The sequence below is a fragment of the Hyla sarda genome, chromosome 7 (assembly GCF_029499605.1).
Source record: "Hyla sarda isolate aHylSar1 chromosome 7, aHylSar1.hap1, whole genome shotgun sequence".
Taxonomy (NCBI): domain Eukaryota; kingdom Metazoa; phylum Chordata; class Amphibia; order Anura; family Hylidae; genus Hyla; species Hyla sarda.
In genome coordinates, this window is record NC_079195.1 from 159,361,862 (window position 1) to 159,375,305 (window position 13,444).

At 44.3% G+C, this 13,444-nt stretch overlaps 1 protein-coding gene across 2 annotated transcripts in view; it reads left to right on the forward strand.

Moving 5' to 3' along the window:
* Positions 1-13,444, forward strand: part of SSH3 (slingshot protein phosphatase 3) — a 525,251-nt gene that overhangs the window by 179,599 nt on the left and 332,208 nt on the right. For both annotated transcript variants that reach the window (XM_056531120.1, XM_056531119.1), the window contains exon 4: positions 12,974-13,092. In XM_056531120.1, the coding sequence (XP_056387095.1) occupies positions 12,974-13,092 (119 nt within the window). The remainder of the gene's footprint in view (positions 1-12,973; positions 13,093-13,444) is intronic.

A 13,444-nucleotide genomic window follows, 5' to 3' on the forward strand; every position in this document is an offset into this window, starting at 1 on the left:
GGGGGGGGGGTCCTGTCATGTGCCCCCACATAAAATGCCCCCCTGAAATGTGCCCCTTACTCATTATTTTCCCCTCTCACTTATAATTTGCTCCCCCCTCCCCTTTCTCACGACCTTTCTCCCACGCTGCGGCTGTTCCATTCCTGAAGTCAGTGAGAGCTGCGGGGACGTGATCTCTGGGCGCCGGCATCACATCATCGCGCCGGCCTGCCGTGATTGGCTCTCACTGACTGCAGGAATGGAGCAGCCGCGGCGTGTGATAGCAAGGTGACGGGTGTGAGAAAGGGGTGGTGGAGTGGGACAGCCGACAGCTCCCGTTCCACCATGCGATAGTTCAGGAAGAGGGGCAACAATCTCGGGGGGATGGGCAATTGCCCCGTTGCCCCCCCTGGATCCGCCACTGCCTCCACTGTGGGCGGCGACCTGGCGGCTCGGATCGGAATCGCACAGCCAGCACTGCAGGGAGAGTGAGTGAGCCAGGCAGGGGCAGAGAGCTGCGAGTGCGAGCGCGCCCCCGCAGATATTGCGCCCGGTGCGGCCGGCCCCCCTGCACCCCCCACGCTATACCTCTGGCCCCAGGTGTCACACCCCATGCGATCGTCCATTATATAGCAGAGAAGCGGAGTGGCTCTATACAGCGCTCACATCTCTGCTCTATTCACATCACTGGCCATTCATATTTTCCGCCCAGAGCTGTGATTGGCCGGATGGTTGCAGCCTATCACAGCTCTGAGGAAAATATCAATGAGTGAGTGGCCGGCCCGGAGTATAGTGCAGAGCAGGGATGCGAGCGATGTATACAGCCGCTCCATCTCTGCTATAGACAGGACGACCACATCGGGTGTCAGTAATGATACCCCCTGTGATGTGTCCTTAAGCAGGCACTACTACTCCCAACACGGAGCACACTCTGCTCCATGCTGGGAGCTGTAGTACCTGCATTAATAGACAGATTGCAGCGAGTGTAACTTCTGACACCTGCTGCGATCTGTCTATTAATGCAGGTACTACAGCTCCCAGCATGGAGCAGAGTGTGTTCCATGTTGGGAGTAGTAGTAGGAAAGATCACAGCGGCTATCACTACTGACACCTGCTGTGATCCGCCGGTATAATTTATGGATGCGGCCGGCGCTCTCCTATGGTCCCCTGCCCTGCCGTGTGTATATATATATATATATATATATATATATATATATATATATATATATACACACATTCCGATTTCTCACAGAGAGCAGTGATTGGCTGGAACCATCTGGCCAATCACAGCTCTCTGCGGGAAATATGAATATGTGTTTATATACGGCAGTGCAGGGACCATAGAAGAGCGGCCGGCTGCATCTATACATTATACAGGAGGATCGCAATGGGCGATCTGTCAATTAGTACAGGTACTACTACTCCCATTATGGAACAGTGTGTTCCATGCTGGGAGTAGTAGTACTACCTAAAAAATTTAAAAAAATAAAGTGAAAAATACACACACACACTAAATTTTTATTATTGTCGGCTACATTTTTATTGCCCTGCCCGCACACATAAATTGATCCCTGTTTCAAAATTTATAAACATTTCTTAATAAAAAAGATACATTTCGTTAGGTACAATTTTTTCCATCACTATTGTATCTTTTTTTATTATTTTTTTAATGGTACCCTAATTTTAATAAAAAAAGGTATCTCCATCACTTTTTTGGATCGCTAAAGTCCAAAAAAGAATAAAAATGCCACGATTTCAGGGCAAAAAAAAGGCCAAACTAGGTTTTGTCAGGCGTTTTGAAAATCTAGCCTCTAAGCCCGGAATTGCTGAAAAACTCCAAAAGGATAAATTGAAAAGCCAAACTGAAAAACGGCAAGTGAATCTGGCATTTTGCAGTTTACTATTGACCTGCAGATAACATCTGGATGCGGCGTTTTTTACGGCGTTTTTGCAAAAAAAACTCAGTGGAGTTCCAGCCTAATAGTGACCCTGTATTGCTGCCTCATCTATTTGACTTATTAGTAGGTTTGCTACTTCCATTATATTTGAAGTCTTATAACAAATCCTTCCAACAAATCCAAGTACTTTTTTTTTTATTACTTTTCCTCCCTTCCCTTATGTCTACCCATAGACATTCCACATTTTAATTTTCATTACATACATCTTTACGCATAATAGGCTAAGGCTTACAGCTGGATTTTACTTAGGGTGTGTTCACATTGAGCAATGTGAACAGAATCTCTGCGAGCCCTACGCTGTCACCACTGACAGCAGTGCAGGGCTCGCACACTTCCGCGCAAAGAAGGAACATGTTCTTTCTTTGTGTGGATCAATTTCAGCTGCAGAATTGTCTGCCGATGAAATTCCTCAGTGTGAACGGGTCTCGTGGAAGACCCATTCACACTGATTTTAATGTTCACTGCGTGTAATTCCGCTTGAGTAAATCCGATCGAGGAATTACGCGGGAATTGTGCAGTGTGAATATACCCTTATAAACAAACCCCCAACCCTTTCTTTTTTGTACCTTTAGGGTCTATTCACATGTACAGTATTCTGCGCAGATTTGATGCGCAGGAATTTCTGCTGCAGATTTCAATGTAAACTGAATGACTTGAAATCCTGAATGACTTCAAATCTGCGCAGAATGCTGTACGTGTGAATAGACCCTTAAAGGGAATCTATCAGCTTTATATCATGGTCAGCACTGCAGAGATTAGTGGAAATTGGCTATCTTTACTGCATTAGTCTGTGGAGTGAAAGAGTAGGATCTGACAGGCGGCCGGGGAATGAAATGTGCTGCACTTCACTGACTTATAACTTGCAGCAGCAGGTGTCAGGACTGAGACCCTGAGACCCGGGACGATCTAAACCCGGGACATGTAAATAGTTTTTTCAAATGACTGTAATGCTTTAAAGTGTCCTTTTCACAGTAATATGACAGAGTTTAAATTAAATCGTAAGGCATGTAGAGACTTGTTTTAAGGTATACATTTGAAAAAAACACTGCCTGGGTAAAATAAAGAAAATCCACAACAAAGAAAATCTTATTTAACCCCTTAAGGACCCAGCCATTTTACACCTTAGGACCAGAGCGTTTTTTTTAACATCTGACCACTGTCATTTTAAACATTAATAACTCTTGAATGCTTTTACTTATCATTCTGATTCCGAAATTGTTTTTTCGTGACATATTCTACTTTAACATAGTGGCAAATTTTTGTGGTAACTTGCATCCTTTTTTGGTCAAAAATTCCCAAATTTGATGAAAAAATTGAACATTTTGCATTTTTCTAACTTTGATGCTCTCTGCTTGTAAGGAAAATGGATATTCCAATTTTTTTTTATTTTTATTCACAAATAAAATATGTCTACTTTATGTTTGCATTATAAAATTTATGAGTTTTTACTTTTGGAAGACACCAGAGGGCTTCAAAGTTCAGCAGCAATTTTGAAATTTTTCACAAAATTTTCATACTCCCTATTTTTCAGGGACCAGTTCAGTTTTGAAGTGGATTTGAAGGGTCTTCATATTAGAAATACCCCACAAATGACCCCATTATAAAAACTGCACTCCCAAAGTATTCAAAATGACATTCAGTAAGTGTTTTAACCCTTTAGGTGTTTCACAGGAATAGCAGCAAAGTGAAGGAGAAAATTCAAAATCTTCATTTTTTACACTGGCATGTTCTTGTAGACCCAATTTTTTAATTTTTGCAAGGGGTAAAAAGGAGAAAATTTTTACTTGTATTTGAAACCCAATTTCTCTTGAGTAAGCACATACCTCATATGTCTATATTAATTGTTCAGCAGGCGCAGTAGAGGGCTCAGAAGGGAAGGAGCGACAAATGGTTTTTTGTCACCTTTGGGAAGCCCCTATGGTGCCAGAACAGCAAAAAAAAAAAAAAAAAAAAAAAAAACATGGCATACCATTTTGGAAACTAGACCCCTCGGGGAACATAACAAGGGGTAAAGTGAACCTTAATACCCCACAGGTGATTCACGACTTTTGCATATGTAAAAAAAATAAAAACAATTTTTACCTAAGATGCTTGGTTTCCCCAAAATTTTACATTTTTAAAAAGGGTAATAGCAGAAAATAACTCCCAAAATTTGAAGCCCAATTTCTCCCGATTCAGAAAACACCCCATATGGGGGTGAAAAGTGCTCTGCTGGCACACTACACGTCTCAGAAGAGTCACATTTGGCTTTTTGAAAGCAAATTTTGCTCTGGGGGCATGCCGCATTTAGGAAGCCCCTATGGTGCCAGAACAGCAATAAAAAAAAAAACACATGGCATACTGTTTTGGAAACTAGACACCTCGGGGAATGTAACAAGGGGCAAAGTGAACCTTAATACCCCACAGGTGTTTCACGACTTTTGCATATGTAAAAAAAAAATATATATATATTTTTTTACCTAAAATGTTTGGTTTCCCAAAAGGTTTACATTGTTAAAAAGGGTAATAGCAGAAACTACCCCCCAAAATTTGTAACACAATTTCTCCCGAGTACGGCGATACCCCATATGTGACCCTAAACTGTTGCCTTGAAATACGACAGGGCTCCAAAGTGAGAGCGCCATGCGCATTTGAGACCTAATTAAGGGACTTGCATAGGGGTGGACATAGGGGTATTCTACGCCAGTGATTCCCAAACAGGGTGCCTCCAGCTGTTGCAAAACTCCCAGCATGTCTGGACAGTCAGTGGCTATCTGGCAATGCTGGGAGTAGTTGTTTTGCAACAGCTGGAGGCTCCGTTTTGGAAACAGTGGCGTACCAGACGTTTTTCATTTTTATTGGGGAGGGGAGGGTGGCTGTGTAGGGGTATATGTAGTGTTTTTTTACTTTTTCTTTTATTTTGTGTTCGTGAAGTGTTTTTAGGGTACAGTCACACGGGCGGGGGTTCACATTAGTTTCTCGATGGCAGTTTGAGCTGCGGCAGAAAATTTACCTCCGCCCATGTGAGTGTACCCTGTATATTCACATTGGGGGGGGGGGACATCCAGCTGTTGCAAAACTACAACTCCCACCAAGTACGGTCTATCAGTGCATGCTGGGAGTTGTAGTTTTGCAACAGCTGAGGCATACTACTTTGGCTGGGAATGCTGGGGATTGTAGTTATGCAACAACTGGAGACACACTGGTTTGCTACTTAACACAACCAGTGTGCCTCCAGCTGTTGCAAAACTACAACTCCCAGCATGTACGGTGCATGCTGGGACTTGTAGTTTGCAACAGCTGGAGGCACACCGGTCGTGAAACACTGAGTTAAAAAAAAAAAACTCTGTGTTTCACAACCAGTGTGCCTTTAGCTGTTGCAAAACTACAACTCTCAGCAGTCACCGACAGCCAACGGGCATGCTGGGAGTTGTAGTTATACAACCAGCAGATGCACAACTACAACTCGCAGCATGCACTTTAGCTGATTGTGCAAGCGGGGAGTTGTAGTTATACAACAGCTGAAGGTACACTTTTCCATAGAAAAAATGTGCCTCCAGCTGTTGCAAAACTATAAGTCCCTGCATGCCCATAAGGGAATGCTGGGAGTTGTGGTGGTCTGCCTCCTGCTGTTGCATAACTACAGCTCCCAGCATGCCCTTTTTGCATGCTGGGAGCTGTTGCTAAGCAACAGCAGGAGGCTGTCACTCAAGTCCAACTGCTGATCCACGCCGCCGCTGCAGGTCAGTCCCACGCCGCCGCCGCCGCTCCTGGGCCCCGATCCCAACAGGGACGCCGGGGATCGGGGTCCCCAGCTGCCGGGGTCCACGTCCCGCACCCGCTCACGTCCTCTGGAAGAGGGGCGGAGCGGGTTGCGGGAGTGACACCCGCAGCAGGTGCCCTGATTGGTCGGCCGGTAAACCGCCCCACGAATCAGGGCGATCGTGAGGTGGCACCAGTGCCACCTCTCCCCTGCTGGCTATGGCTGTTCGGGGCCATCAGAGACCCGATTGACGCGGAATCCGCCACAGATCGCTCGGCTGAATTGTACAGCGATTATCATGACCCCCCTGGGTGATATGCCCGGGCACCGGCTCCGCTCCAGATGGCTGCGGGGGGCCGGGAAAGCGCATGACGTTCTCATACGTTATGTGTCCTTAAGGACTTGGAAATGGAGATGTATGAGAACGTCATGTGTCCTTAAGGGGTTAAAGGGGTAGTCCAGTACTGAAAAACGTATCCCCTATCCTAAGGATAGGGGATAAGTTTCAGATTGCGAGGGGGTCCGACCGCTGGGGCCCCACGCAATCCCCTGTACGGGGCCCCGGCTCGCTGGCCAGATAGTGGGTGTCTGCCACCGAACGAAGCGGGGGGCCAACATGCCCCCTCAATAGATCACTATGGCAGAGCTAGAGATTGCTGATGGCTCTGCCATAGATGTTTTTAGGGGGCGTGTCAGCTGGTGCTTTATGTGGTGGTCAACACGCCCCCTTCCCGCGGGCTGCCGGAGCCCCGTACTGGAGAGTGCGGGGGGCACCAGCGGTCGGACCCCCACAATCTGAAACTTATCCCCTATCCTTAGGAAAGGGGTTAAGTTTTTCAGTACTGGATTTCTCCTTTAAAGGAGTTATCCACCATAAGGTGATTTTAGTAGTGCGTACCTGTCAGAACTGGGTATTTCCTGTTGAATTTTGTTCTCTAAACTACACATCCCATAGTTCCATGTTTCTAAGTATGAGGTCACTTTTCTCCCTCTCACACATCAGCCACCCCACCCATTGAAACACACCTGTAATCCCTTCAATGCAATACATCAGTGTTTTCTAATCAGGGTGCCTACAGCTGTTGCAACATGAACTCTCTCCCACCCAGCGGTCGCTCCACCTATTGAAGCAGGACAGACTCCCTCTGATCAGCTGACCCGAGACATGAGTAATTTTGTATGCTGTTAAAAATAAATATTGGGGCAATAATCACAGAAGAACTGTGAGACCACCATCACACACAGGTACAGACACTATATTATGAACTACACTAACTATACAGCCCCTGCAGAATAGTCAAATAAAAAAAGATCCTGGAATACCCATTTAACCCCTTAATGACCAAGGACGTACAGGTGTGTCCTTGGTCCTGCTCCCGTGATATAACGCGGGGTTACACGGTAACCCCGCATCATATCTCGGCAGGCCCGGCGTCATAGTGAAGCTGGGACCCGCTGCTAATAGTGCGCAGCGCCGATCGCAGAGCCGCGCGCTATTAACCCTTTAGCCGCGCGCTAAAAGTGAAAGTAAAAGCTGCCGGTTAACTCAGTGGGCTGTTCGGGATAGCCACGGCGAAATCGCAGCATCCCGAACAGCTTACAGGACAGCGGGAGGGCCCCTACCTGCCTCCTCGCTGTTCGATCGCCAAATGACTGCTCAGTGCCTGAGATCCAAGCATGAGCAGTCAAGCAGCAGAATCATCGATCACTGGTTTCCTATGAGAAACCAGTGATCAATGATAAAGATCAGTGTTTGCAGTGTTATAGGTCCCTATGGGAGCTATAACACTGCAAAAAAGTGAATAAAGATCATTTAACCCCTCCCCTATTAAAAGTTTGAATCACCCCCCTTTTCCCATAAAAAAAAAAAACACAGTGTAAATAAAGATAAACATATATGGTATCACTGCGTGCGGAAATGTCCGAATTATAAAAATATATCGTTAATTAAACCGCTCGGTCAATGGCGTACGCGCAAAAAAATTCCAAAGTCCAAAATAGTGCATTTTTGGTCACTTTTTATATCATTTAAAAATGAATAGAAAGCGATCAATAAGTCCAATCAGTGCAAAAATGGTACCGTTAAAAAAACTTCAGATCACAGCGCAAAAAATAAGTCCTCATATCGCCCCGTACACGGAAAAATAAAAAAGTTATAGGGGTCAGAAGATGACAATTTTAAACGTATTAATTTTCCTGCATGTAGTTATGTAGGTACGACAAAATCAAATCTATATAAGTAGGGTATCATTTTAATCGTATGGACCTACAGAATAAAGATAAGGTGTCATTTTTACCGAAAAATGTACTACGTAGAAACGGAAGCCCCCAAAAGTTACAAAACGGCGGTTTTTTTTCAATTTTGTCGCACAATGATTTGACTGACGTCATTACAAAGTAGAATTGGTGGCGCAAAAAATAAGCAATCATATGGATTTTTAGGTGCAAAATTGAAAGAGATATGATTTTTTAAAGGCAAGGAGCAAAAAACGAAAATGCAAAAACGGAAAAAACCCCGGTCCTTAAGGGGTTAAGGACCAAGGCCATACAGGTACACCTTTGCTCCCTGGTACTTAAATACCAAGGGCGTATCTGTACGCCCGTGGGAATTTTGGACCCTGCCGCGCTCTGGGCGGGGACCGGACGGGGGTGACTGCTGATATCTATCAGCAGGCACCCCGCGCAAATGCCCAGGGGGGAATTCACACTTGCGATTTGCGGCTATTCCGGGTCATACGGGTCTATGGTGACCCGGAATATAACGGGGATTGCGGTTTTCCAAGACACCCACGATCCCCCTGAAGGCATAAGAGTGAGGTGGCAGGGGTGCCACCTCTCCTATCCCTGCTATTGGTGGTCTAGACGCGACCACCAATAGCAGATCGGGGGCGGAGGACTTTACTTTCGGTTTCCCCGTTCTGCCCACCCACAATAGGCGGGGCAGAATGGGGAACCGACAGAGGATCGGCGCCGACGTCCACTTACCCTGCAGGCGAGGCTGCGGGCCACCATCGGTGGAGGAGATCGGAGTCCGGCGATGTCGTGCGGCAGGCTCCCTGAATCCGACGGAAGGCGGTAAGTTGCCTACCAACATCTGGAGGGGACAGTTTGAGACCACTATACATTGGTCTCTAAACTGTAACCCTCCAGATGTTGCAAAACTACAACTCCCAGCATGCCCAGACAACTGTTAGGGCATGCAGAGATTTGTAGTTTTGCAACAGCTGGAGGGCCCCAGTTTGGAGATCACTGGCAGTGATCTCTAACTGTGGCCCTCCAGATGTTGCAAAACTGCAACTCCTAGCATGCCCAAACAGCAGTTTGCTGTCAGGGCATGCTGGGATTTGTAGTTTTGCAACAGCTGGAGGTCCACAGTTTGGAGATCTCTAAATTGTAGCCCTCCAGATGTTGCAAAACTGCAAATCCCTGCATGCCCTAACAGCAAACAGCTGTCTCGGCATGCTGGGAGTTGTAGCAGTGTACCTCCAGCTGTTGCATAACTACATCTCCCAGCATGCCCTTCGGCGATCAGTACATGCTGGGAGTTGTAGTTTTGCAACAGCTGGAGGCACACTGGTCAGTAAATACGGAGTTCGGTAACAGAACCTAACTGAAGGTTTTCCAACCAGTGTGCCTCCAGCTGTTGCAAAAGTGCAACTCACAGCATGCACTGTCTGTCAGTGCATGTTGGGAGTTGTAGTTTTGAAACAGCTGGAGGTTTGCCCCGCCATGTGAATTTACAGGGTACATTCACACAGGCAGGTTTACAGGAAGTTTCCTGCTTCAAGTATGAGCTGCGGCAAATTTTTCGACGCAGCGCATACTCCTAGTGGTAGGCTCACTATAGACCACCGCGAGTGCAAATGTACCCTAAAAACACTACACTAACACATAATAAAGGGTAAAACACAACATATACACCCCTTACACTGTCCCCCCCCAATAAATATGAAAAAGGTATTGTACGGGAGTGTTTTCAAAACGGAGCCTTCAGCTGTTGCAAAACAACAACTCCCAGCATTTCTGGACAGCCACTGACTGTCCAGGAATGCTGGGAGTTTAGCAACAGCTGAAGGCACCCTGTTTGGGAATCACTGGCGTAGAATACCCCTATGTCCACCCCTATGCAATCCCTAATTTAGTTCTCAAATGCGCATGGCGCTCTCTCACTTCGGAGCCCTGTCGTATTTCAACGAAACAGTTTAGGGCCACATATGGGGTATTTCCGTACTCGGGAGAAATTGCACTACAAATTTTGGGGTGCTTTTTCTCCTTTTACCCCTTATGAAAAAGAAGTTGGGGTCTACACCAGCCTGTTAGTGTAAAAAAAAACTAAAAAAATTTACACTACCATGCTGGTGTTGTCCTTTACTTTTTATTTTCACAAGAGGTAAAAGGAAAAAAAGACCTCCAAAATTTGTAACGCAATTTCTCCTGAGTACGGATATACCTCATATGTGGGCGTAAAATGCTCGGCGGGGGCACAACAAGGCTCAGGAGCGAGAGTGCACTATGTACATTTGAGGCCTAAATTAGTGATTTGCACAGGGGGGGCTGATTTTACAGCAGTTCTGACATAAATGCAAAAAAATAAATACCCACATGTGACCCCATTTTGGAAACTACACCCCTCATGTAATGTAATAAGGGGTACAATGAGCATTTACCCCATAGGGGTCTGACAGATTTTTGGAGCAGTGGTCCGTGAAAATGAAAATTGTAATTTTTCATTTGCACAGCCCACTGTTCCAAAGATCTGTCAAACGCCAGTGGGTTGTAAATGCTCACTGCACCCCTTATTAAATTCTGTGAGGGGTGTAGTTTCCAAAATGGGGTCACATGTGGGGGGGTCCACTGTTCTGCAGCACGGGGGGGCTTTGTAAACACACATGGCCCCTGACTTCGATTCCAAACAAATTCCCTTTTCAAAAGCCTTCTCTTCTGAGCATTGTAGTGCGCCAGCAGAGCACTTGATGTCCACACATGGGGTATTTCCATACTCATAAGAAATGGGGTTACAAATTTTGGGGGTAATTTTCTCCTATTACCCCTTGTAAAAATGTAAAATTTGGGGAAAAAACAGCATTTTAGTGAAAAAAATTTTTTTTTTCATTTACACATCCGACTTTAACAAAAAGTCGTGAAATACCTGTGAGGTGTTAAGGCTCCCTGTACCCCTCATTACATTCCTTGAGGGGTGTAGTTTCCAAAATAGTATGCCATGTGTTTTTTTTTTTGCTGTTCTGGCACCATAGGGGCTTCCTAAATGTGACATGCCCCCCAAAAACCATTTCAGAAAAACTCACTCTCCAAAATCCCATTGTCGCTCCCTCCCTTCTGAGCCCTCTACATGCCTGCTGAACACTTGACATACACATATGAGGTATTTTCTTACTCGAGAGAAATTGGGTTACAAATTTTGAGAGGATTTTTTTCCTTTTACCTCTTGTAAACATTCAAAAACTGGGTCTACAAGAACATGCGAGTGTAAAAAATGAAGATTTTGAATTTTCTCCTTCACTTTGCTGCTATTCCTGTGAAACACCTAAAGGGTTAACACACTTAATGAATGTCATTTTGAATACTTTGAGGGGTGCCATTTTTATAATGGGGTCATTTGTGGGATATTTCTAATATGAAGGCCCTTCAAATCCACTTCAAACCTGAACTGGTCCATGAAAAATTCAGATTTTGAAAATGTCGTCCAAAAGTAAAAACATGTCAACTTTATGATGCAAACATAAAGTAGACATATTGTATATGTGAATCAAAATATAATTTATTTAGAATGTCTATTTTCCTTACAAACAGAGAGCTTCAAAGTCAGAAAAATGCTAAATTTTCAATTTTTGAATTTTTCACTAAGAAATGGTGCAAGTATCAACAACATTTTACCAATAACATTAAGTAGAATATGTCACGAAAAAACAATCTCAGAATCAGAATGAAAGGTAAAAGCATCCCAGAGTTATTAATGCTTAAAGGGAAAGTTGTCAGATGTGCAAAAAACGCTCTGGTCCTACAGTGAAAATTGGCCTGGTCCTTAAGGGGTTAAAGGGTTTATATACACACACACTGCATCCGTTGCAGGTTTGAAGCTGTAAAATCCACAGTTGCAGATTTGTAGTTGTAAAATCCGCAATTACGGATCAGATCTGCTGCAAGTATCACTACCATTCACTTCAATGGGTCTGCTGGCAATCTGCAAATCTGCCACTGTTGCGGATTTTCTGCTGATTCATTGAAGTGAACCTGCTGCAAGGTTAAGAAAAACATTGTTGATTTCTTAAAAGAATAACATCACACATGTCCTTAGGTTGTGTGTGTTATTACAGCTCAGTTTCATTGAAGTGAATGGCGTCAAGTTGTAATACCACACACAACCTTAAGACAGGTGCTGTGCTGTTTTTTGAAGAAATTAGCTGTTTTTCTATTCCTGGATAACCCCTTATAAATCTCCCACTATATTCTTGGACAATTTCATAAAGCTTAAAAAGGAAAAAATGCTGCATAGGCATATTGCATTGCTTTCTCATCTTCTTAGCTCTGGAACCACCAAAAGTAAAAAAAACATTTGTGTTTCTGTGGGTCTCTTTCTATGTTAGATAATCACTGTTATTCCTGTTTAAGCAGTTGCTCAGTGCTACAATTCCCAGAATGCAATGGTGTCCTTTCTACCGCCTAACTCACTCCCCTCCCACAACACTGCTGCCAGTTCCCCACTCAGAGCATTGCACTACACAGCAGACTAACTGTCCACACAACAAATCTGCAAAAGCTGCTGTATTTATTGCTTTTCTGCTCCTCTGTCTCAGCCCAAAGCAGAATGGTATAAACATACCTTATTTTTTCCTAAATGTCTCAATTAAGATAAATGTGTATATATAAGGGAGATGGTGATGTAGTCTGTAGGGGCTGATCATAGGTGATGACATCACTCAGGGGGTGGGGCAAGAGCTCAATGACGAGATCAAGCCAAGCCTCTTGAGACAACAACCTAAGGATATGTCTTGGGAGAGAGAGAGGAGCCAGAAAGCTGACAATACTACTCTGACAGTGAAGGAACTACACAACTTCCTGTCAGGGGTAAATAAATCACTATTTGATACCACCATATAAGTAAGCTATGTGTCTTGAGGTAATAGTTTTTGGTTTTATTAATTATTTTCTTATACCAGAATACTCCTTTAATTTTCAGTTTTTGAGTGCATTTTTTTCTAGTTTAGGAAAATCTTTCTTTATTTCTGCTTCATCCTCCTTAGCAACTAGAATACTGATTATCTTTTCCCAACAGGCCGTCCGACTAGAGCCCGTCCGGTCATGTCTAACTAGATATCTGGTTGTGGTTTCCTCTACGGGACATGCTACAGAAGAACAGATCATTTTACTAGGTGTGGACTTTGCCCACAATGGGTAAGACTTGCATATGGCACTTTCCACATTGTAGCCCATCTTAAGTCACAACTAATTATAAAAACAATATGTTGGCCAAAAAGTGTAAAATGCTGCCTTCTTGCAATTAACCAGAGAATTGCAGGCTGGTACTTGGTAGGAACACACTTTTTATGCTAACTAGGTTCTCAATATGACCTTGTTGATTATGGGAATCTGACTTTTGGGACCGACACAGGTTTTATTTCCCCTTTTTACCAGTAAAAAAGTAAACAGTATGAAACTAGTTGAGCATGCTCATTGGATGTGCTTAATAGTGTGTTTTGTTTACCACTACTGATCCAGGTACTTATCAAATCCAGGTACTTATCAA